This window comes from Vigna unguiculata, chromosome 7, assembly GCF_037176805.1.
Source record: "Vigna unguiculata cultivar grain cowpea cultivar isolate G323 ecotype 2 chromosome 7, ASM3717680v1, whole genome shotgun sequence".
Lineage (NCBI taxonomy): Eukaryota > Viridiplantae > Streptophyta > Magnoliopsida > Fabales > Fabaceae > Vigna > Vigna unguiculata.
In genome coordinates, this window is record NC_140798.1 from 3,958,926 (window position 1) to 3,985,646 (window position 26,721).

Genomic DNA, 26,721 nt, shown 5'->3' on the forward strand with positions numbered 1-26,721 from the left:
GATACGAAGGTAATTATTCTACGCGGAGAAATCTCATCCTATATATGATGTAGATTTTATATACTTCTTCAAATAAAATGATTTATAAAGTTTGAAACTTAAAATGTAAGATAACACATCACATTTCAGTTCTAGACATTTAATAGATCTCATTATAAATTTTATTTATTTAACCTTTTTATTAATTACGAATTTTCTCAAAGATTAAAAATTTGTTGAGATATATTGTTGTGCTGATAGAATACAACTATAAGATAAACACATGAGACTTGTTGGTAGAGGAAGGAAGAATACACTCTCTCTAAGATGTAATTACTCGCACACATATATGCACAATACGTGTTTGTTTAAATGCTTGTGTATATCTATTATTGATTCAACAACATATACAAAAGATGAGGTAACTCTTATATCATAAGAGGAAAAAAAACAGAATTAACAAAACTGTCATACTTGAAGTAATACAACAAGACTTAAATTGATCAAATCTCTATTGATTTTTTTCTTTGTCTCTAAAAGATGTTAGTTAAGGAGTGTTGTGGATTTAGACTTATAAAAATGTTAGTTGAATTTGTGAAAATATGTAAAGAAAGCTTTATTAATGGACATAACAATTTTTTTCTCTGAAATTGTATCACTTAAAAAAAATATAAAGTAGCTCAAGCAAATAAACTTTTCTTAGTTTTAGAAAATAAAGTTGCTTGAATAAAATAAGCTCCCCCTCAAACGTACGATATCTATTTTATGGTAATGATGATAATAAACATGTAGTGTTCTACATTTGTTATTACCCCATACAAATGGTTTTGAAAAAGTTGAGTCTAACAAATTTAAATATTCTTAAGACTTACATAAAAATGGTTTAATTATAATTTATTACGTAAATATTGTTATATATATATATATATATATATATATATATATATATATATATATATATATATATATATCATATGATGTTAGTCACATTAATCATGTTAACAGCAAATATAATGACGTTAAGAATTTTTTTTAATTTTGAAATTAAAAGATAAATTTTAATTTAGGAAGCTAAAAGGAAAAGAAATCTAAATTAAAGGATTACAAAAATATCTAAGGTAATTACAAAAAAACTCGCAGTCTTACTCAGTGAAAGATTGACTTACCAGGTCCTTCAAGATGACCCGTAATATAAGGTTTAAGACTTCGTGACAAATGTATCATATTTAGCAACTTATATATATATATATATATATATATATATATATATATATATATATATATATATATATATATATATATATAATATTTAATCAATGAAATATTAAAATTTAATAACTATCCTTCAATAAAGAAATTTATTTGAATAATATTTGCATTTCCAAACCTTATATTTTTTTAATTTTAAGAAAAGTGACTACATAAATAAATAAAAATTGTAAATTTTAGTCAGAATTGTACCCTTTTCATTGATTATAATTTGAAAATTCAAAATTTTTCGAATAAAAGGAAAGTTTTGTCTCGGGAACATAATTTATATATTATATATAATTTGAAAGAATGAGTAGCTAACCTTAGTTCCCTCCGCTACAAGGAAGTTGATGTCGTTGTTATAAGTGATAGTGAATTGTCAGCCCTTGTGTCACTCTGGTGACAACTTGGTTCTCCTGCGTATAGTTTCCTACCTCTAAAGCATGAATCTGAAATTATCTTCTTGACCTTGATTAGCTTCATGCGACTCTCATTTCTGATTCCGCTTTCATCCCTCTCCATTGTGGATCTTTCTGCAGTTTGGGCGGTCATCTTTTACTTCCGCTTTCGTTTGGGCCTGGCCCAAATGAAACTTAAGCCTTTTCTAGAACCTTGGTTTGGGCCTTTCGTGATCCTCAATTATAATTGCTATTAGATATATTTGAATTGTTTGGATACCAAATAAGCATATCAAAAACAATATTTAATTGTGATTATATCTTCGAAGATGTTGGAAGTGGATACAAGTTTAAAATAACACAAATTACAACAACGGAAAAAAAAAAGTACAAAATAGAAAAGAGCAAGTAAAACCCAACCCTGTTTAATAACTTCAATCTTTACCTTCACACGTTAGTATAGATGTTGAGTCCATCCATTGAAGATGAGTTTTACACTACAAGCTCCTTGACAACCTCCTTCATAGTAGGGCGAGTTCGTGGACTTTCAAGCATGCAAGCCAGTCCTATATTAGCAACTGATGCCACCTCTTTAAATAAACGCTTTGTTGGATGAGGGAGACGCTGGTCCAACTTAACCATCAATGTCATATCATCAAGTGTTGAGGCAACACCAATGAATGAAGATGATAGCAATAAAGAAGATATAAAATCACCAGGGTGCTTTCCAAGAAGTATTTCCCATGCCAACACTCCAAAACTATACACGTCACATTTCTCATTCACCTCCATTGTGTATGCAAGTTCTGTAACAAACTATAGGTGATATCATATATGCAAAAAATGGATTGTAGTGACAAAGACAAGTATAGATAATTATGACCAACAAAGAGAAACTGAAAAACTATGAGATTCTGGACTATTAGAAGGAAAGAAAATTGACCTGGAGCAGCATATCCAAAGGTTCCAACAAATGAGGTCCAATTCGATGAATTGGGATTAAGAAACTTGGCCGTTCCAAAATCTGAGACATGTGCCACATATTCCAAATCCAAAAGGACATTTTTACTTGATATATCACGATGAATAATTGGTGGTGAGCAATCATAGTGCATGTAGAATAAAGCATTTGCTACATCTTTAATAACATTCACTCTCTTATTCCAATCAAATGCAATTGCTTGTTCGTCATCCTTCAAAATATTTTGGACATTGTCCTTCTCCAAGAATTCATACACCATAAAGGACCATCGTGAATGTGAACAAAACCCATATAACTTTACAATTTTACGATGTCGAATTTCTGTCAGAGCTTGAATCTCCCTTGTGAAAGCTTTGGCATTAAGCATTTCTCAGTTTACAACGGGATACAGTTTCTTCACAGCAACAACCTGACCTGTTGGTAACATTGCTTTGTAAACTCGTCCTTGCCCCCCAACTCCAATGAGATGCTTGTCGTCAAAATTTTCAGTGGCTTCAATAATATTCTCAAATATCATTTTTCCATCAAAACTCCATATTGCAAATGTGTTTGGAGTTTGTAAATTGGTAACATGCTCTTCAATTTTCACTGAAGTTTTACATAGGTAATACAAGACTCCAAAAACAAACAATGTCACTATTAGAATGCCCAAAGTAAGGGGTAAAACCACTGTTATGACTTCGTTTGTCATATGACTCTGTGATTCCCCACCTAATGTTAGGCAAGGCTACAAGCCACTAACATTGCCACACAAGCCTTTATTATTTCTTAATGTTTCAATTGTAGAATTGCGGAAGACTGGAATATTGGGAAGAGGACCCTCAAACTCATTGTAAGATATATCAATAGTAGTCAAGCTCATCATATCACCAAAGATAGTAGAAACATTTCCTGAAAGACTATTGCGAGAGAGATTCAATGTTTCTAATCTTTCCAATGCTCCAAGCATATGTGTTAATCTTCCACTCAACAAATTTTCACTGAGATCAAGAGTTGAAAGGGATGTCAATTTGCTCAGCTCTAGAGGAATATTTCCCTCGAATTTATTTTGGCTCAAATTCATGTCACCTAATCTGAGCAAATTTCCAAGTTGGTTTGGAATTGAGCCAGACAAATTATTAGATCCAAGCCTAATAATTTTAAGATTCTTCATTGATGCAATTTGTGTGGGAATATTTCCTGAAAGATTATTGTTGTTGAGAGATAGATCAAACAACAGGACCAAATTACACAAATCTTGTGGGATATTTCCTGTAAGATGATTTGAGGATAACTGAAGTTCTTGTAAATTGGTTGCCCTGCCTAGCTCTGGTGGGATACCACCTGATAAATTATTGTTAGAGATCTTGAGGCTTGTGAGACTACGAAACTCTCCCCAATTTGGTGAAAGATGACCATAAAAATTGTTTTCACTCAATTCGATGTAATTCAAATTTGGAAGCACATCAAAAGAATTTGTTATGTTTCCAGTTAGTTGATTTTGCTGAAGTCTGACTCTAATAAGACTAGAACAAGCCCTCAAACTCTCTGGAATATGGCCAGTAAAATTGTTATTGCTAGCAGTAAAACGTGTCAACTTTCCACCAATGCAAACATTGTGAGGCAATTGGCCAACAAATTTATTATCAGCTAAGTGAAAATTTTCCAAAGCAGTAAGCCTGTTCATTTCTATGGGAATCTTGCCACTGAAATGATTTTTTAATAAAAATAATTCACGAAGCTTCGACAAATTACCAATAGTGGAAGGAATGGATCCAGAGAGGTTGTTTTCAGCAAAAAAAATGGATTCCAAATTGAGCATGTTACCTATGGAAGTAGGGATTGGTCCAGAGAGTTGATTGGTAGACAAATCAAGAACAACTAGATTGGATAGAACTCCAATTTGAGGAGGAATACTTCCATTCAAGAAGTTATTGCTTACATTTAGAGTGTGAATGTTTGTAAACATGGAGAAGTTGAGATTTTGAAGCATACCTCTTAATCCAATACCTGGAAGATTGATTTTGGAGACATAATTGGAGTGATCACATTCAATTCCGAGCCAATTGCAAGAAGTGTTGCCAATCCATGAAGAGAGAGAAACTTGAGTCTTGTTGTCAAGGCTAGCTTTCCACTTCAACAAAGCCTTTGCTTCTGAAGCAATTGGAGAAGAATGAACAGCATCACAATGAGGAAATGCAGAAAGGCACATTAGAAGAAGCAGCCAAAAGGGTTGGAGCTTCATGAACATAAGCGTTGTAAATATGAGAAGCATAGTGAAGTGTTTATACAATATTGAAGTGCAGGGTAGGATAAAGCTTGCATGTTGTTCATGTAGAGTGCCACTACTTATAGTAGATAACCTAAGTCAATAAATTTAAAGTATGTTCACGTGTTCCACAAATTATGATATTTTCCCTCCAGTTATACTTTTCTTTTCAATTTTTAGGAATGGTAACTAAAAGTAGCGGTTTTTTTAATCTGTTAACTTTAAATAAATCAACAATTCTCACAAACCAACACTCTGGTTTGGCATTTTTATCATAAATAAATGAAAAGTAAAAGAAACAGTGATAATGTGTGTTTTTTAAATAGAACAATAACTATCATCATATATCAAAATTCTATTTCGCATTTTCTATCATACATTATAGAAAATAAAATAATTTGTTTTTTGAAATTTCAATTTCAAAATAATACATCGTATACTATTATTATGTTACACACAAATTTTCTTTCTTCGATGTATCCATCACAATTTATTCATTATGAACAAGGATAACATATGAACATAATTTTTCTACGTGGAGAAATATCGTGCTATGATGTAGACATTTTTTTCAAGTCAAATTATTTGACTTTTAAAATTTAAAATGTAAGAACACATTCATTTATTTTGCACCCGCCAAGCTTCACGCGGTCTCTGTTTTTTAGGAATGGTAACTAAAAGCAGTGGTATTGGATGAAAAGTGAATTGAGATTTTTTATGTTCAATCCGTTTTCTTATGTATTTGTGGTAGGATCTAGTATTGTTTTGTATGTATGTACATAAAATGTTTTTAACCTTTCGTGTTATTTGAAAATGTTAGATTTGTACAGAGTAGACTTGGTATGGAATAGGAAACAATAAAATTCTAATTTTTTATTTTCTTTTATTTATATTGTGTATATGGGTTTGGTTAATTTAATTTGATTTTACTGATAAAAAAAAAAACTAAAAGTAGCGGTTTTATTAATGTGTTAACTTTAAATAAACCAATAGTTCTCACAAACCAACACTTTGGTTTGGTATTTTTATCATAAATAAATGAAAAGTAAAAGAAAAAGTGATAATGTGTGTTTTGTAAGACTTGAACTTTTAATAAAAGTAGTATTTAAATGGATAAAAAAGTTTATAAACTTTTTTAAATAAAACAATAATTATCATATATCAACGTTCTATTTTCGCATTTTCTATCATACATTATATATGTATCTTAAAATAGAATAATTTGTTTTTTGAAATTTAAATTTCAAAATAATACATCGTATATTATTATTATGTCCCACAAATTTTCTTTCTTCGATGTATCCATCACAATTTATTCATTATGAACAAGATAACATATGAACATAATTTTTCTATGTGGAGAAATATGGAGAAATATCGTCCTATGATGTAGACATTTTTTTCAGATCAAATTATTTGACTTTTAAAATTTAAAATTTAAAATCACACTATGATGTTGATATTTATTTATAACTTTTACCACTCAATTTTAATATAAATATCAATATTTAAATTTTGTAAGTCATTTTAAATATCAATACGGTCAGTCAACGACATTAATAATTTTTTTATGAAAAAGACTTAATTGAGGCATATTTTTAAAAGTTTGGACTCAATTGACACGAAACTGACACATGAACGAAATTGAATACCATTCGACTAATTAAACCAATGATATATGAAATTGAGATTTTGATGGAAAGTTTATTTCAAGGGTTAGTAAATTTGGCTCAATTGATTTCAATGGGTACATTTTGTGTTGGTATAATCTATTTTGAGTTTTGTAGCGTAAAAAAAAATACTTATTAAGACTCATTGATTATGTTCACCAATCTAATAGTTAGAGATGACAATGATGCGGGATGGGAACGGGTTTCGCTATCTCATACACATCTCTATCGAAAAAATCATCCTCATCCCCATACTCAAATCCAACTTATATCAAATTTTTGTTTCATCTCCATCTCCACCGAGTAACGGGTATATACTCTGATGAGTTTATATATTTTCATATGTTTTGGTTATAGTCATTGAGAGATTGTGATTTTTATATATACTAGTAGATTGACTCGTGCGTACACACGGGTTGTATTTTTTTTTTGTATATTAAAATAATAATATAGTGAAATAATTAAAATAATAATATACCAATAATAACAAACTAATAATAATAATAATAATAATGTTTATGTTATAAATATTAATGTCAATGCTAATAATAAGGCTTAACAATAATAATATATAATTATATATAAAGATAAACATTAATGACAAAACAAATAAAAAGGATAAGTAATTCAATTATGATCCCGTAGTAAATAAAATTAAGATGTATGTCTAACTATAATAATAATAATAATAATAATAGTACCATAATAATAATATCTCGTAGTGATAATAATAATAATAATAATACAACAACTAAATATATAAAGAGATACACATTTTTTGTGTCCTTTTTTGTTTTTACAATTTTATCCTCTTAATTGTTATTTGTTAAATTTAAATAATTATTCATAATAAAAATTATTTGTCAGTTTTATCATTTTACTAACTTTAGTAACTATTTTTTTATTCTAATAATTACACATGTATAGAGATGAAATAAACAACAAAACAAATAAAAAGTGCAAGTAATTGAGATATGATCCCGTAATAAATAAAAGTAAAATATGTGTCTAACTATAATAATAATCTATAACAATATATATATATATATATATATATATATATATTCTCTTTTGTGTCCACAAATCTATATTCTAGTTTTACCCTTATTATTAAAAATTAATTATTTTATAAATAATTTAATTTTAACTGTTATTCTAAAAACCACTTTTATCTTCTGTTAAATATGTTTTTGGCCTCTTAACTTTTAGTGAAGTTTAGAATTAGTCAATTTTGAAACTTTGGACCAATTTAGTCATTCATCTTTTGAAATATGTGAATTTATTCCTTTTAATCAAATTTTGTTAGGTTTATTTGATGTTTCGTACGTATTTCAAGATTGTATTTGAGTTGTCTATACTGTTACCCCTTTTATCTTTAATAGTTATCTTAAAAATTTCTTTTATACACGTATTTTATTGTTCTAATTTTAACGATTGACAATTATTTTAAAAATTAATTATATATTTTTTATTAATCTTAACTCAAATTTATATAAAAATTAAAAAATGCAAATACATAAATGTGACAATGCCTGTGTTTTCACTAATAAACACAATAATAATACAACTATAACAATATCGCGTAGTGATAAAAATAATAATAATAATAATAATAATAATAATAACAACAACAATAATAATAATAATACAACTATAATAATATCGAATAGTGATAAAAAAATAATAATAACAATAATAATAATAATAATAATAACAACAACAACAACAACAACAACAACAACAATAATAATAATAATAATAATAATAATAATAATAATAATAATAATACAACTATATATAAAGAGATAAACATATTTGGTTTTCTTTTTTGTATTTTCAATTTTATCCTCTTAATCATCATATTTTAAATTTAAATATCTATAACAATATATAAAGAGGATTTCCCTTTTTGTGTCCACATTTCAAAATACCCATTTTACCCTTTAAATATAATAATTTATTAAATTTTTAAAAATTGACCATTACTTTTACAAGATTTTTATAAAATCGGATGTCTCTGCTTCTTCTCTTCATCTTTATTTATTAATGGTTATTCTTTCGTCTTTTTAAAATAATTTAACATGTAACTGTTATTCTACCGTTTGTTTTTCTCTGCAACAACATCATTTCATTACTGTTCGATTCATGAAGTTGTCTTACCTTGCTTATTGGCTTTGCTTTCACACTCACTTTGTTGATGCTATTTATCTTTATTGGACAAAACAAAAAAGGTATTTTCCATTGTTCCTTTTCATTTATGATTATCTCTATTAAATCTTTATTCAATATCCAATTGTCCAATTTATGATTATTCGCTTTTCATGTTTTTTTATTGTTTCATTTTTTTTTCCTATCCTTTTTCAATTCATTATGGTGGAAAAGTAATCAACCAAGATATTCTGGGCAAGTCCAGGAAAATTTCTCTATCGCAGTGGGAACGATGACAACTTACTTAATAACCAAATATTCATATATGTTCTTTATTCATTAAAGAGCGTCCTGCGAATCAACCATAGTATAATCTTCCAACTGCATCTTAAGTAGCAGCTGTATACGGGTCTTAGACATCAATCTTTATTTGGCCTCCCAATTAAAGAAATGGTTAAGGATGTAAATGTACGATACTTTCATTTACTAATTTTTTTCTACATCATGTATGTAGTAAATATATATTTCAGTTTTTTAACAAATGTATATTTATAGACACCTACTAAAATAGTTTGTATATTTATAGACAACTACCATTGACTCCATCACATATAGCTCATTAACCCAAATCTTGATCAAATGTATTAAATATTAGTTCATATGCAATCTTACGAATTAGTAATTTACTGTTTTCTTATTCAACCAATCTATGTAGTATACCCATCATAAATTGTCATTTATTATTCTTAATATTATACATATAGCTACATAAAAAAAAAGTGAACACACTATTTAATAATAAAAATTATTTTTCAGTTTTATTATTTTACTAATTTTAGTACCTATTTTCTTGAATAGAACTAATTGTTCAAAAGTAAAGATAAATGAACAACAAAACAAATAAAAATGGTCAGTAGTTGAAGCATGATTCATACATAGTAAATAAAAGTAAAATATGTATCTAATAATAATAATAGTAACACAAATTATATTAATTATAGTTCTTATTAATAATAATAATAGTAATAGTAATAAAAATAATAATAATAGTAATACAATAATAGAAATAATTATAGTTAATAATAATGATAATAATATTTACAATTAATAGCAATAATGATCATTAATTATAGTTGATAATAATGACAGTAACAATTATAGTTAATAATAATTATTATAATTATAGTTAGAGTTGAAAAAAAGAATAATAATTATAGTTATAATTGTTAATAATAATAATAATAATATAAAATTAAAATAATTATAGTATATGATAATAATAATAAAAATTATATTTATAATAATAATAATAATAATAATAACTATGGATAATAAAAATAATATTAATAATAATAATAATTATTATTATTATTATTATTATGGTAATGAATAAATAATATTTTTGAAATACCAATTTTTTAAATTAGATATGATAGTAATTATTGTTAAAACATATCTGTCTAATATAACCCAACCAAGAGAGGGGGTGAATTTGTTATTGAATCTTTTACTGATTTTAAATGAATTTTGAATGTTTCTTTAATCTTTATACCCCAAATAACTAGTTTTACAGTTCCGTGTTAATGGACTTATAAAAGTAATTGAGAAAGGCATAAAAGATGAGAGAAGCAAAGAACACAACAATTTTTATACTGGTTCGATTCAAAATGAATATACATTCAGTCTTCTCCTAAGTAACCCACTTAGGAGGATTCCACTCAATTAATAGAGTTACAAGAATTACAAGAACATCTATATAATTCAAGATCCTAAAGACTAAGGAGCTTGATCTACAAATCAAGAACTCCCCCTAGATGCAATGCATCCACACAATTGCACCTAGACCTTCACTTTACACAATGAATCAATTTGTAAACAAAAATACAATAAAAAAGAAACAAGGAACGAATACACCTAGTGGATGTGCAGATTTATTACTTGATCCTAGATCCAAGCTTGACCCATCAAGGTTGAATCCCCCATCAATCTTCTTGAATGTCCAATTGAATGATCTCCCAATAAAGCACAAGAACTCTGTAAATCTTGATCTCAGAAAATAAGTCTTTCAGTTCGTTTCTCAATGATTCAGTTATTTCTCTCTCTGTATCAAAACTGATTTCAGAAACTGGTTTTATACAGAGTTCTGCTGTAGTTATTAATAGATTAGGAATTTACCTAATAGATTATTGTGAGTGTATTTTCACTACATCAGTGCGGTGCTCTCAGCTAATCTATTAGATAAGTAGCTAATCTATTTATGAGTTCTGCTTTTGGTCATATTCAAGAGTTTGATAGTTGATACAATTCAATGCAAGCTTGTTTTACATGTAATTCTAGATCTACAACACCTAATGCAAAAGATAGAAAATCAAGACTAAGCCTAAACTAATGATGCACAAGATGCATAGCTTTGGACATCATCAAAATCATCTTCGTTGGAGTTGAGCAAGCTCCCCCTTTCAACAATTATAATAATAATATAATAATTATAGTTTTTATTATAATTCTTATTAATAATAATAATAATAACAATTATTATTAATAATAGTAATAATAATACAAATAATAATAAAAGTAATAATAACAATAATAATAATAATAATATTTTTAGTATTTCTTTTCTCATATCAATATTATATAGTAATAAAATTAATATATTACATATTAATATTTCTAATAACAATAATAACTTTACTACTAATGTTAATAATAATAATAATAATAATAATAATAATATATAATAGTAACATATAATAATAATAATATTATTATTATTATAATATTAATATTGACTATAGTTTTACTATTATCACTACAAATAATATTTATAATAATAATATCAATACTTATAAAAATATTACAAATAATAATATTATTATAATTAATATTATAGTTCAAATCATAAATAAATGAAAAAAATAAAAACAATTTGATTTTTGTAGAATTTGAACCTGGATCTTTTTGTAGCAGAGTTTTAAAATGATGAAAAAACTATTTTTCATGACAAGTGTCAATAAAAGAAAATGGATAATGTAGTAATTTTGGTGGTATCTTCTTTTCTTAATATCTAATATATGTAATAAATGTGACATTGGTCTTAAACATATAAGGCATTTGATACCACTTTTAACCCAAAATCTTAAGACAATAGTGTTATGAATCATTATTCTTTATATAGTGTTTAACTTTGTCTATTCTATTCAATATGGGAATATGGGCTGGAGATGTGAGAGTTTTGAATTATGAAATAAGAGCATTCTAGAGTCCTAAGTTATCAGTCACGATACTAATGAGTTTATATATTTTTTTCATATGATTTGGTCATAATCATTAAGAAATTATAATTTGTCGTCTTACATGGCCTTTGACACCACTCTTAATTTAAAATTTTAAGACAATGGTGTTATGGGTCATTATTATTTATATAATGTTTAATTTTGTCTATTCTATCCAATGTGGGAATGTGAAACTTTGACTCACCCTTGGATTATTCCCAACATACTCATACTCATATTCATACCCACTTTCTTACTGTTTCAATATTAATTAATTAATTTTTATAAAATAATAAAAAATTACGATAAAGGGGAAACCTAATATTATCAAATATTCAATAATAAGAGAAGTGTTGTTTTTTCGATATCAAATATTTAGAAAGAATTTATATTATAAGTGTATACAAGTCAAATTAGAATACAAAATAAAATTTCATGAGAACCAAAATATCTATTAAATTTGCAAACATTAATGAATTCCAGTTGATAAAATTTTAAATTTTCTAAACAAATATAAAAGAAAAATAAATATTCAAATTAAAATATATTTAAATGTCTGTTTACTTTAATTTTTTATATTCTAATGAATCTTTTTTTATACACTAATGAAATTTATTAAAATAACACAAAGAACAAATATTAAACTAATAATAATAAAATTTTAACATAGATATTATATCTTTTGAACCTCAATATATGTTAGATGGTGATAAAAAAAATTCATGACAATTACATTAAAATTTTATATTATAATAAATAAAGTTTATTTATACAATTATAATGAATCTCTTTTTCATACACTAATAAAAGTTCAATACATCACTTGATCAAAAAACGCTAAGAACAAATATTAAACTAATAATAATAAAATTTTAATATAGATATTGTATATTTTGAACTTCAATATATTTTGGATGGTGATAAAAAGAAATTCCTGACAATTACATTAAATTTTTATATTATACTAAATAAAAATTATTTAGACAATTACAATGACAAAATTACAGTATGATAATGAGTTAAAAAATAAAAAATAATTATATAAATATACCAAAATAGTATTTTATATTATAAAAATATTAAAAAAATATCAAATGTGTGTCTTAGAAACAATTTGAGAGACCATTTAATGAAATCGCACTAAGGAAAACAATTATATAATTAAGGGAATGATAAAATGAAAAATATTTTACAGATTTGAGAATATATCAACATAGTCAATGGTTGAGAAATAACTAAATTTTTTTTAGCGAAACAAAATAGTTCTTGAAATGAAACAAATATTAATAATAATAGAGTAAATAAGATAAGTTTTTATATTACCTAGTAAATTAGAGGTGTATGCTATTGAACACTTAAATTGAGAGTGTTAAACGTTCTCGTGTGAAAGAAAATTATACATAAAAAATATTAAAAAATTAGAAATATAAAAATGTGAGACATAAAAAATATTTAATTGACATATATCATTTGAACATAATTGCATAAAAACTATGATAAGATCAAAAATATATTGGAGATGCGAATGAATTTTACGACAAACCAAACAATTAGAAAAGTAAAAAATAGAAAGTGTGTATTAATATATATATATATATATATATATATATATATATATATATATAAGTTTACTTAATTAACTATGGATATTTTAATAATTTAAACAGAAAGGAGAATATGGCGGGGACAGATATTTTGACAGGTATGGGGATGAAAACGGGGCGGATATGTATATCCCCATACCAATACCCATACAGTTAATGTGAGAATTCTCCATCAAAACAGGAACAAATTCCGGTAGTAATACTTACGGAAACAAGTTTATTTGTCATCTCTACTAATAGTAGTATAAATATGTTTTCAACCGGTTGAAATTGTTGAATGAAATGATTTGGCTGGTTGGAGGATGAATTAAATTTGTTTACAAATTGGCTGTTAAATTCTACGATTGGTCTGTTAACGTAATATATCTCTTTGGTTATCTGATTTCTTAAAACGATTGATACTATCTTTAGTTAGAAATAACTAGAAATATATCATATTTAAGTATATTAGACCGACAAATTGATATTATAGGTTAGGAAAATTATACAAAGTTTTGTTTGAGAAACTTTGACAAATAATTATTTTTGGTAAAAAAAAAATCTTAAAATTTTATTAATTTATTTGTAATTTCCATAAAAAAATAAAAAAATACTCTATTTACTAATTTTGTCAACCTTGTGAACAAAATATTTGTTAAAAACTCAACTCATTTTCGTATAGGTTAACAGCTGAACTCATGTACTTAAAATGCTTATTTTGTGTTGTTTTGGTTGTGAATGGGAATTTCTAGAAGAGACGTTAAATTGATCAAATTGGTGCTGTTTTAAGCTAAGAAAATGTTAAATTGTAATCTTATAAGTCATATTTATTAAGGAATAATTCAAAAAGAGGCAAATTGATCAATTAAAGCTCATAAAGGAATCCTAAAATTTCTAGTGCAGCAAAGGCGCTCTTGTATTGTTGTTGAGTGTCATTTAGACAATGGCTACCTACTTTGCTTACACAGGGCAAAACTTTAGTACCACAAGACGGAACAAAGTTAGGGATTTCATTGTCTTGTTGACGTTGGACGCCACCAAGGTTGGAGGCCGCTGAGGAACCGTTAAATGTAGAAATGATAATGAGTCGAATTGGATACGGATAATATTTATTTATAACAAAAAAATTTACTCGTAACTGTCTGCTTACCTGCCAGATATTATTTTAATTAAATATAATTTAATAAAATATTATTTTAATTAAATTTAGCTTAATAGAACATAAATTTTATTTTATTTTTATTTTTTCACATGTAACAGATATCCACAAATACAAATAATATAATACTACACTCATGATAAAGTGCAATTCATATAGACGATTTGTATGTCAGATAACCTAACTCTAACTTGAAACAGCTAAAAATGTTAACAACTTAAGTTGAGATGGAAGTCCTGTATCAAATAAAAATAATATAAAAATTAGGATATAAATAGAAATATTCGTAAAATTTATTGTCTTTTAAAATTTTAGATGGAAAGTGTCATGATCTCTTTTATAAACTTTTTCACAACTCATTAATACCAAATGTTTTAGTCCACTAAAAAAAGTCACAAATAATATTATTGTAGTAAATCATGGCTAGAGTATGTTACGGAGTGAATCAAAATGCAAATACATTTCATCTTTGTACACTTAATATATTTATACATTTCTTTAGTCTTTCACTTTCCCTCCGATTTAATTAAATTTTAAGTTTGTAATAAATGTGAGTATTATTAATTAAATTTTTATTGAAAGTTTTTATTTTATTGAATATTTAACTTTTTTATACTTTTTAATTGAATATCTGTTGGTATATTTTTCTTAGTTAATTGGAGTGACATGAATATTACTTTATATTGTCACTGTTTTCGTAAACAATGCCTTGACTCCGAGTCCTATAAAGTGTAACTCAGTTTTAGAGCGATTTGATTCAATCCCGTATTAACTAAATACGCAATAACTATAATTTTGAGAAGTATTAAAGGGATAACTCAATTGTTATTAAAACTGAGAACTTATCTACGTCTATTGATCAAGTTAAGTACTTTGTATCTTAAATAGAATAAAAATATGGTAATTGATTGCTAAATTTTACCAACAAGCTTCCTTATAAATATTAGGCTTCCAGAACATAATTTTTTTATTGTTCAGTTTGTGATAACGTTATTCCAGTTGATGAAAACAATTCAGTTAAAAAATATTAATTTTTAATAATTATAACAAAAAATTTTAATTAAAATTTGATTATAAATTTTTAAATTTAGAAAATATTAAAACTGAATTAAATAATTATTGGATTTTTCATGTTAAAACATATAAGCAATAAAAATGTAAAATATTCAATAAAATGATTTTTTAAAAGAAAGTCAATTGAAAATAATCAATCCTAAAACATAGTTAAAATTTAACTAAATATTTAAAAAATTGTAAGTGACTACAAAGTTAGTTTCGTTTACTCTTTGTGTTGCAGGGGCTGAATCCTTCGTCCACAAAAGCCATTTCACTTTTTTGTTCTACATGTTAGATGTTAGGTTTTGAGTCTTCTTCATAAATATTATTTTGTTTTCATTAAAAAAATATTTGATCCATAGTAATAATAAAACTAAATATGAATTTACGAGTTATATATCTATTATAATATAAGAAGAATGTAACATTCCGTTTTAATAATTTTTATGCTATAAAACAAAATATTAAATTGTGATAATTTAAAAGCAGATGATAGTAATAAGTCAGTATAAGGTAACAATACAGTCATCCTCAAAATAACTATACATATATTGTCTATACATACAGCCTATACTAAGAAAAGGAGTTACAAAACACCCAAAAACATCTAAGCAGAACTAAAGGTGGCAACTACCGCTGGAAGCGTCCAAACACCACTCAACTTCTGTCTAGGAGGGGTGTATCCTCACCTGCTCCTTTAACTGCTCACGCCATTCAGTAAAGACGATCATTGCAAGAATAGAAGTACACACAGAACAAACATATGCAAGAAGGGTAAGCTAACTTAAATAAGAAGAAATCATGCAATTTAATAGTTAAACATCAATCAGGGTCGATCACACAATTATCAGAATCATCCAAATCACCACAATCATGACACAACATCATCGTTCTAGACTCAATATCCGAATTATGTAAGTGACATTGGAGCTCTCGGTGGCTTGCACTTATGACGGTTTCCAAACTCTGCAGAGTTTTAGGCACAAGGGGTATTCACCCAACCAACCACTCCCAAGGTAAGTCTCCTTCACGTCTATGACAGATCGGGTCCATAGACTAGAACCTCCTGCTACTCCTCCCGACATAATCCATTATACTCTATATGAGTCTTAATGGTTATTAGGAGAGTCAGGATGCCACCAATATGAGTCCTCATGTCCTTACATTTTTTAAAACCACTTTCCTTAGAATTTCCCTTGAAATCCTAACTCCAACACATTCTCGTACATACAAATTTCACTCAATTATCATCACACTGACTATCATGCATAAAATCACATACCAAATAAGCCATAATCACACCAATTCAGTGAACGCAACATCATTTAGTCAAAACAGGGAAGGAACTTAAACTCTGCAGTGAATCTCGCTCAAGCTAGAAGATCTCGCCTAAGCTAGAGAGTTGTTTCGCTTAAGCGAGTCACTCTCGCTTGGGCGAGCCTCCAAACAGAGAGTACCCCAAAATCTGAGCGAATTCTCGCTCAAGCTAAGCTGTCTCGCCTAGACGAGATTGACTCTCGCTCAGGCGAAACCAGCTCGCCTAGGCGAGACCTCGCGCAACATCAGGGGTGAGCTTCTGGTATTTTCGCTCAGGCGAGAGTTGCTCGCCTGGGCGAAATCATCAGAATGTTAAACTATTTTCACATGCAAACCACACAATTCATGCCACACTCACAATTCATCACACACAAGTGTTCAGATTCATCAAACAACACACAAATCATGCAATTCTAACCCTAATCAACGAATCCTTTACGAAATTAGAGTAAGAGGTTAGCTTCCCTTACCTTTTTGCCAAGAATTAGTTTGGTGGAGTCAAGTGAATAACAAGGGAGCAGAACTTTCAGTTTAACCTAAGAGGATCCATCATCAAGACAGGGAGAATGAAGAATAACACGATCAAACCCATAATTCAAAGGTTAGCTAGTGAATTCTAGCTGGAATTGAACCCAATTTAAAGATGAAACCTACCTAGGATAATGGGAGTCGTGGGATGAGGCTGCTGAGGGTCCTGTTGGGTTGGTTCTTCCAAAATCTGAACATAAAATATTGAGACTGTGAGATGGCAGCAAACAGAGAAGAGAGATTGGGAGAAGTTGGGTTGCAGATAAGCTAAGAGAGAGAGAGGGGTGGTGTTGTGTTTCTGTTTTAGGGGAGAAATAAGGAAGAAAGAAGATACTAAAAAATTATTTTATTATTTATATTTATTTTATTGATAAATGTTTTAAATATTAATTTTTTAGTTGTTAATTTATCTTTTTACTCATTTTTTTTCGTGTCGAGGATAATTTACTTTTTTTACTCATTTATTTTATTTTAAAAAATATATTTTACTTTTACTATTATTTCTTAAAATAATATTATTAGAAAAAAAAACATATTCACTCTTGTACACATTTATTTTTTTTAGAAAAGTATATTTTACTATTACTTTTATTTCTTAAAATAATATTATTTTAATAAATAATATATATTTATTCATAACGCAAATTATTTAGACTGTCATATAAAAATCAGTCATATAATAATTTTGTATTACTTCAACAAATAATATAGATTTGTTGATAATATAAATTATTTACGGTATCATATAAAACATTCTGACGCAATAATTATGTCTTAAAACTCCCTATAAAAGTTTAAATAAAATATTTATAATAAAATAAATTAAAAGATTATATTTAATATCACATTTTAAAAATTTTAAAAATATATATAACAGGAAAACTTTGTCAAACATAATATTACTTTTTTTTGTTCACTCTTGAAACAATGTGTCATAGAACAATACCTTCTTCATCAACTATCCCTTGTGTTTTCCGATGTTTTCTTTGTGCCTAAAATCCAAATAACTTTGCAAAGTACAATTCTCAAACCTGAAGAATCCCGTTTCAATCATTTCCAACGATGTTGTTCACAGTTGCATAATCAATTTTGTTATTTTGGAATGTTGGAAGTTTCAAATTGACTAGAAATAAGGTCAATTCACAATATATAAGAGGGTGCAATCCTTACCTTACAAGCTGATTTTGTAGAATTGAATTAAACTTAAAAACTTACTTCTAATATGGTATCAGAACCAAATTAGAGTCTATCATCGTTAATGGACCATCCACTAATTTCTTATCCTACATACAAAATGAATATACCTCGACATAAGAGAGTGTGTAAATTATAGCTAATGTTGCTTTTAGATATGAGTTCATCCTAATGCATGTAGAATAAAACATTTGCTGCACCTTTAACGACATTCACTCTCATGTTCCAATCAAATATGCAATTGGCTTGTTCATCATTCTTCAAAATATTTTGGACATTTGACAATGAAATAAAGATGAGTTGATTAAATAGTTTAAAAATGGGATAACATCGCATCTTAATGAAATTTGAAGAACATATTTTGTATTACATATTTTGTCAAGCGTGTTTTAAACGTTGTTAATTCGATAATAGTCAACGACTTTAAAATATGAACTGTGATGTTGAAGCATACTCTTTTGCTCATGTGCTTTTGTGTAAGAATATGTCCTAAAAATTTTGTTATTCTTTGATTCAACTAACTTTAGGTAATGAATGGATAGATCAATACAACACATTTACATAATTACTTCCGTCTTTTGAAAGAAATACTTCATGAAAAAAAAAATCAAAATTACAAGTAAAATATACTTGGAAAACTTTGTCAAACCCAATATTACATTTTTATTCACTCTTGCAACAATATGTACAATAATTTCTTCGTCAACTTGAGTACGAGCACACTTTTCAATGAAAAAAAATATTCTTGTGTTTTCGAAACCGTAGTTGTAATTGATTGTTGCTTTTAGATGAGTTGTTCACATGGCATAGAAACATATTATTACGAAATTTTGTGACGGATCTAGAATGTGTCTAGCATATAAATTTTTTATAGTAGATTCAGAATCGTTAGAGGCTTTAAAAACTTTTTATTAGAGCTGTCAAATCAAGTAATTTAGTCTAATCCGATTCGATCCATTAACGATTGATCATTTAGTGAGCTAATTTAACCCAACAACCTTGTTAACGAACCAAAAAAGTTTGAACCCGGTCTGACCCATCATGGATTGGTGGGTTAAACGGGTTGGCTCACGGGCTCACTTAATTAAAAAAATACAATGTTTTTTTATTTTTTTTCAGTCAAAACTAAATTATAATTCTAATTAAAATCTAAATAAACTTTAATACAATCTAAATAAAAAGCAAAATCACAAAAATATAAAATTATCTATGTATTGCTAAAAAAAACGACTTAGCCTGACCCAAATGCAAAGTCCAACTTAACATAAAACACTTGTGTGACCTTTTATTTGCGGGTTAGTGAGCCAATCTGGCTCACCACGGGTTCAACCCGGGTGAATCAGGTTCTAGGTGAACCAAGTCAAAAATCAACCTGTATTAAAATTTGTAAAAAAGTTTCAACTCAACTCGATCTGAACCTATGATAAACTAGATTAACTCGCAGATTCCAACCCATTGTAACAGCTCTACTTTTTATGTTAACTGTGTCTACAATGAGTTCGGAATCGGCGTAGAAACCTTTTCTAACCACATTATACTAATGATTGGTCATCAACTGTCAAAAAATAGTGTGGATTAAAATGAAACACTATTAGAGTTGACCAAACTAAGTCTACAACAATACTAAATTAAAAATTATAGAATTGGCTAAACGGACTTTACGCAGTGTTCGCATGAAGGAATTGCACTATTGGATTAGATTTGAGAGCGCGGATTTTGGTCATCCACCTCGTTCACTTTCAATGATTTAAAGGGATATACGAGTGCTTATTTGGGGGATGGATGGATTAATCCATCCTCTTTAAGGGTGTGTTCCTTTGGGGGGTTGGATATGAGGGAGAGTGTGAAGATGAATTTGTGTAGATTTTGGTGGATGAATTTTTGTGTTTTTTGTGAGTGGATTTAGAGGGTAAAGTGAGTGGATTTGGAGATAAGTTTTATGAAAGTTAATAAAATGATTTGATTGATGTGATAGATAAAATAAATTTAAAAATAGATAGAATTAGAAAGTTACCGAAATACCCTTGATGGAAAAAGAGAATGATTTTGTAATTTGATGTTATAAAAATAATTATAACTAATTAATACGAATTAAAAAATATTCAAATTGTATAAAATTTTAAAATAAAAAAATTAATTTTTTATGAATGTAAAAAAATTATACAATTAAATTTTAAAAGAAAGTTAAACAATCAAAATTTTAAACAAAATTTATATAAAGTTTAAAAAAAGTTTAAAAAGAAGTTAAAAAAGAAGTTTAAAAAATTTAAAAAAAGTAAAAAAAAAAAAGAGTTATAACCATGACACCAGTGTCGCTCCTGTGAAAACAAGGCACCGGTTACGTAACCGGTGCCATCCCTCTCTCTCAAAAACACAACATCGGTGTCATCCATCTACACCGGTGCCATCCCAAAGCCGTCCGCAAACACAACCCCTGCAACACCTCCAACACCACTCACGACACCACCGCAACACCTCTCACGACCACCACCACACCCCAAACAACCTCATCTTCTTTCCCCTCCGCACTCAACAATCACACACCATAACTCACCTCTCACGGATGACCTTCACATTCACAAACAAGCTTCTGGTTCACAAACAACCAAACAACCACCAGTGCTTGTAGCATTTTAAATTGAGCTTCGTCAATGGAGGAAGAATCTGCTCAGGAATCTTTCAGGAATCTTGGCAGAGGAAGAATATTGGCAAAGGAAGCACTACTTGGAAACAAACAAACGCAAGGGCAATATAGTAAACCGACTACTAATACTCGTTAATCTCTACTTTTATCGTGGATGAAATAATTTTTTAATCCCTCAAATCAACCCTAGTTTATCCCTTCAAATCAGTGAAATGGAACACATTCAAAAAATAAATCCGCACTCCCAAATTCGGTTCAACAGTGTTAGTTGGATTGTTAGCACGTAGAAAACATAAATGAAAAATAATTTTATAGTTTTAAAGTGAATATAAATTTTTTGGCTGTTCATCATCCCACACATGTTCTAAATATCAAATTAATAATATTAATTAAATACATTAAATGTTTTTGTGGACTAAACTTCTGTTAAAAAGTATTTTTTTTATTGATGTAAGTGTTAGACCGAAAAAAAATGAAAAAAATAAATTAAATATTTAGCATGTATAGCACGATCTCCCTACACCATTTTTTTCACTCTACAACAGTAAATTTCTGAGCAGCACTCAAACTTCCCTTGATCTTCATTGCATGTCCCTACATTCACTCGCCACCACAATTAGGTCAAACGAAGAGTCAGAGAAAGGAAGAAGGAAGGTTACCTTCAGAGCAACGTGAAACTGATGAAAGAGTCCAATTTTTTCCGTAAGTTGTTTGCTAGCGTCAGTGGCGAGATGCTGCTTCATTATGATTTTTTTATTGACGTTAGTTTTTCTTTTAATGGAAAAATTGAACTTTTTTTTTAATGGAAAAATTCAACTTGCAATCTCTCTCGCCCTATTTTCTAAATTTATCATACTAATTTTATTTCTTCCCTTTCATCTAACTACTAAATTATCTTATTACTCAGATTGCAAAGTTTAGTGTTGTCTAAAATGAGAATTGGTGATTGTGTCTTAGTTGCCTACTCGGTAAAAGAGGTATGGTGTAATTTTTGGTTATTTAATTTAGTCTTCGTTTAGTTTTAGTGTTCCATTATATCTTAATTTTTGTTAATTTTAGTTAATTAAGTCGTTTATTAATTATAATTTGATATTCATAATAGTGTTTATTTTAATAATTAATAATTTTTTATTTTATAAATTGATATTTATTGTGATTATTCATTTTTGTTACTAAAACCGGTTATTAATAGAGAATTTTCTTATTGTAGTGAAAATTACTTGAAATTAAATTTAGAATATAATTTGTAAAGAAATGAGAAGGTAAGTAACCCGTAACCAGAGGATAGAAGGAGCATCGGAAGACATCTTTTATTTCTTTTATAAAAATAATAAAATAAAATTCAATATAATAATAAAAAGAAATTATTAAACTATTTTTTGTTTTCTTATTTATTGTCCTTTGAGTTTCTTATTTCTTTTATCACATTACACTCATCTCTTTCATCTGTTTCTGTTTTTTTAATAAGAATAAAGATAAACACAAATTTATTATTTGTAATCTTATTTGTTTCATTATTTTCTCTTCCTATATTAGTCTACAAAAAATAATTCTTTCTTGTCTTTAAAATAGTAAAATATTATTTTAATAATTAATATATATAACTCGTTACCAAAGGATAAAAAGAGCACTAGATGTTATGATGAGAATTAAATTGGACATCTTTTTATTTCTTTTATAAAAATAATAAAACATAGATTCAATATAATATATATATATATATATATATATATATATATATATATATATTGCATTGTACACTTTTTTCAAACTTGAAGAATCCCATATCAATATTTTCCAATGATGTTGTACACCCAATTGCATCATCAATTGTGTCATCTTGGAATATAAACCCATTGAAGTATATAAATAATCCTTTGTTCCTAAGTTATATATGAGTGTTGCTATCATATACAAATAAGTTGTTTGGACATAAAAAATATATATTATTAACGATATTTAACTATCATTATATCTCATAGTATCTTGCAGGTACAAGTTAAAAATAACACAAATTACGACATAAAAAATACAACACAAAATAGAAAATAGCAAATAAAACCCAACCCTCTTTATAAAGTCCAATCTTTAGCTATATATGTAAGTTGCAATGTTGAGTGAAGGATGAGCTTTACACTACAAGTTCATTGACAACCTCCTTCATAGTAGGACGAGACTGTGGACTTTCAGCCAAGCAAGCAATTGTTATCTTTGCAATTGATGTCACCTCTTTGACTAAACGTTTTGTTGGAGGAGGGAGACGCTCGTCCAAATTATCCATCAATGTCAAGTGATCAAGTGTTAAGGCCACACCAGTGGATGAAGATGATATAAAATCACTAGGGTGCTTTCCAAGAAGTATTTCCCATGCCAACACTCCAAAACTATACACATCACATTTCTCATTCACCTCCATTGTGTAAGCAAGTTCTGTAACAAACTAAAATATATGAAAAAAATGGATTGTAGTGACAAAGATAAGTATAGATAATTATGACCAACAAAGAGAAACTGAAAAATTATGAGATTCTTGACTAGTAGAAGGAAAGAAAATTGACCTGGAGCAGCATATCCAAAGGTTCCTACAAATGAGGTCCAATTGGATGAATTGGGATTAAGAAACTTTGCTGTTCCGAAATCTGAGACATGTGCCACATATTCCAAATCCAAGAGAACATTCTTACTTGATATATCACGATGAATAATTGGAGGTGAGCAATCATGGTGCATGTAGAATAAAGCATTTGCTACACCTTTGACGACATTCACTCTCTTACTCCAATCAAATGCAATTGCTTGTTCATCATCCTTCAAAATATTCTGGACATTGCCCTTCTCCAAGAATTCACACACCATAAATGACCATTGTGAATGTGAACAAAAACCATATAACTTTACAATGTTACGATGGCGAATTTCTGTCAGAGCTTGGATCTCACTTGTGAAAGCTTTCATATTGAGTATTTCTCCATTTGGAACTGAATGCATTTTCTTTACAGCAACAACTTGACCTGTGGGTAACATTGCTTTGTAAACTCGTCCTTGCCCTCCAACTCCAATGAGATGCTTATCGTCAAAATTTTCAGTAGCTTCAACAATATTCTCGAATACCATTTTGCCATCATAACTCCATATTGCAAATGTATTTAGAGTTTGTAAATTGGTAGCTCGCTCTTCCATTTTCACTGAAGTTTTGCATAAATAATACAAGACTCCAAAAACAAACAATGCCAGCATTAGAGTGCCCAAAGTAAGGGGTAGAACCATTGTTATAACTTTTTTTGTCACATGATGATGTGATTTCCCACTTAGTGTTAGGCAAGGCTTTAAGCCGCTAACATTGCCACACAAGCCTTTATTATTTCTTAATGCTTCCATTGTAGCATTGCGAAAGACTGGAATGTTTGGAAGTGGACCCTCAAACTCATTGGACGATACATCAATAGAAGTCAAGCTCATCATATCATCAAAGCAAGAAAGATCACCTGAAAGACTATTGTGAGAGAGATTCAATGTTTCTAATTTGTTTAATCCCCCAAGCATATGTGTTAATCTTCCGCTCAAGAAATTTCCACTGAGATCAAGAGTTGTAAGAGATATTAATTTGCCAAGCTCCAAGGGAATATTCCCCTCAAATTTATTCTGGCTAAAATTCATGTTCCATAATTTGACTAAATTTCCAAGTTGGTTTGGAATTAAGCCAGACAAATTATTAGATCCAATACTGAAAAACTGAAGATTCTTCATCGATGCAATTCTTTTGGGAATATTTCCTGAAAGATCATTGTTGTTGAGCGATAGACGAAACAACAAGACCAAATTACATAAATCTTGTGGAATGTTTCCTGTAAGATGATTTGAGGATAATTGAAGTTCTTGTAATTTTGTTGCCCCACCTAGCTCTGGTGGGAAAACACCTGATAAATTATTGTTTGAGATCTTGAGGCTTGTGAGACTACGGAACTTCCCCCAATTTGGTGAAAGATGACCATAAAAATTGTTTTCACTCAATTCGATGTAATCCAAGTTCGGAAGTACATCAAAAGCATCTGTTATATTTCCAGTTAGTTGATTTTCCTGAAGTCTGACTCGTATAAGGCTAGAACAATTCTTCAAACTCTTTGGTATATGGCCAGTGAAATAGTTATTGCTAGCGGAAAATTTTGCCAATTTTCCACCAACACAAATGTTATGAGGTAAATGACCAACAAAATTATTATTAGCTAGTTGCAAACTTTCCAAAGCAATAAGCCTATTCATTTCTATTGGAATCTTACCATTGAGATAATTTTGAAATAAAGATAAATAACGAAGCTTTGACAAATTTGCAATAGTGGAAGGAATGGATCCAGAGAGTTTGTTTCGATCAAGTAAAAGGAATTCCAAATTGACCATGTTACCTATAGAAGTCGGGATTGGTCCTGAGAGGTTGTTGTTTGACAACTCGATTGTTATAGGGGAATGCAAATTTCCTACAAGGTAAAGATTATCTACATTAAGATTAATTAAATTGTTCAAATTTCTAATTTCACAATGAATAGAGCGTGAAAGATTATTACTTTAAAGATATAAATCTCCAGGTTGATGAACTTACCAAGTTCACTAGGAATGTTACCAGAAAGTTGGTTGTTGTGCAAGCCGAGACGTAACATATTGGTCAAAGCTCCAATTGAAATAGGTATAGGTCCACTAAGATTACAACCGCTCAAGTCGAGCTCTATAATTTTCCCCAACATCCCAATTTCTTGGGGTATGGTGCCAGAAAGACCACTCCCAAAAAGATATAGAATCTCCACATTCCTCAAATTTACAATTTCTTTAGGAATGGAACCATGGAAATTATTAACGGCAAGTGACAAGTGCTTTAGGGTTGAATGCCAAATTCCCTGAGGAATACCAAAAAGGTTGTTGCCTCCCACATCTAGATGAAACAAATTGTTCAACTTTTTTATAGAGATTGGGATTGTCCCTGTGAGATTGCACCAAGGAACATGAAGCATTCTCAGCTCCCTCAATCTCCCTATTTCTTGGGGAAGGGACCCACTAAAAGTATTAAAACTCATGTTCAAATCATGAAGGCCAATCAACTGTGTTATTTCAGAAGGAATAATCCCAGATAGTTTATTAGCAGACAAATCAAGAACAACTAGATTGGATAGAACTCCAATTTGAGCAGGAATGCTTCCATTCAAGTTGTTGTTACTTACATTTAGAGTGTGAATATTTGTAAACATCGTGAAGTTGAGATTTTCAAGCGTACCTCTTAATCCAATACCTGGAAGATTTATT

The 26,721-nt window shown here is 28.5% G+C and overlaps 4 protein-coding genes across 4 annotated transcripts; all 4 read right to left on the minus strand.

Moving 5' to 3' along the window:
- Positions 1–1,567: 1,567 nt before the first annotated feature.
- On the minus strand, positions 1,568–4,895 carry LOC146884538 (uncharacterized). The gene is made up of 2 exons (XM_085675786.1): positions 2,572–4,895; positions 1,568–2,434 (listed from the first exon to the last, which is right to left on the minus strand). Exon 1 carries the CDS (start codon positions 4,862–4,864, stop codon positions 3,338–3,340), a length of 1,527 nt encoding a protein of 508 aa, XP_085531912.1. The 5' UTR covers positions 4,865–4,895; the 3' UTR covers positions 1,568–2,434; positions 2,572–3,337.
- LOC146884539 (MDIS1-interacting receptor like kinase 2-like) lies at positions 2,121–2,977 on the minus strand. Its single transcript, XM_085675552.1, has 2 exons — positions 2,572–2,977; positions 2,121–2,434 (listed from the first exon to the last, which is right to left on the minus strand). Exons 1-2 carry the CDS (start codon positions 2,975–2,977, stop codon positions 2,121–2,123), a joined length of 720 nt encoding a protein of 239 aa, XP_085531678.1.
- On the minus strand, positions 2,981–3,301 carry LOC146884540 (MDIS1-interacting receptor like kinase 2-like). The gene has a single exon (XM_085675554.1). The coding sequence runs from the start codon at positions 3,299–3,301 to the stop codon at positions 2,981–2,983; it is 321 nt and encodes a 106-aa protein (XP_085531680.1).
- An 18,520-nt stretch (positions 4,896–23,415) lies between the features above and the next one.
- Positions 23,416–25,931, minus strand: LOC114189705 (MDIS1-interacting receptor like kinase 2-like). Its single transcript, XM_028078358.2, has 2 exons — positions 23,991–25,931; positions 23,416–23,862 (listed from the first exon to the last, which is right to left on the minus strand). The coding sequence occupies exons 1-2, from the start codon at positions 25,825–25,827 to the stop codon at positions 23,564–23,566; spliced, it is 2,136 nt and encodes a 711-aa protein (XP_027934159.2). The 5' UTR covers positions 25,828–25,931; the 3' UTR covers positions 23,416–23,563.
- Positions 25,932–26,721: the final 790 nt, after the last annotated feature.

Excerpts from the sequence above, each read along its gene's own strand:
- LOC146884539 (XM_085675552.1), bottom strand. The coding sequence starts at position 2,977 with ATGCTTAATGCCAAAGCTTTCACAAGGGAGATTCAAGCTCTGACAGAA. Across the intron at positions 2,435-2,571 it reads CTTTGGATATGCTGCTCCAG|AACTTGCATACACAATGGAG; the intron begins GTCAATTTTCTT and ends AGTTTGTTACAG.
- LOC146884540 (XM_085675554.1), bottom strand. The coding sequence starts at position 3,301 with ATGACAAACGAAGTCATAACAGTGGTTTTACCCCTTACTTTGGGCATT.
- LOC146884538 (XM_085675786.1), bottom strand. The coding sequence starts at position 4,864 with ATGCTTCTCATATTTACAACGCTTATGTTCATGAAGCTCCAACCCTTT.
- LOC114189705 (XM_028078358.2), bottom strand. The coding sequence starts at position 25,827 with ATGGTCAATTTGGAATTCCTTTTACTTGATCGAAACAAACTCTCTGGA. Across the intron at positions 23,863-23,990 it reads CTTTGGATATGCTGCTCCAG|AACTTGCTTACACAATGGAG; the intron begins GTCAATTTTCTT and ends AGTTTGTTACAG.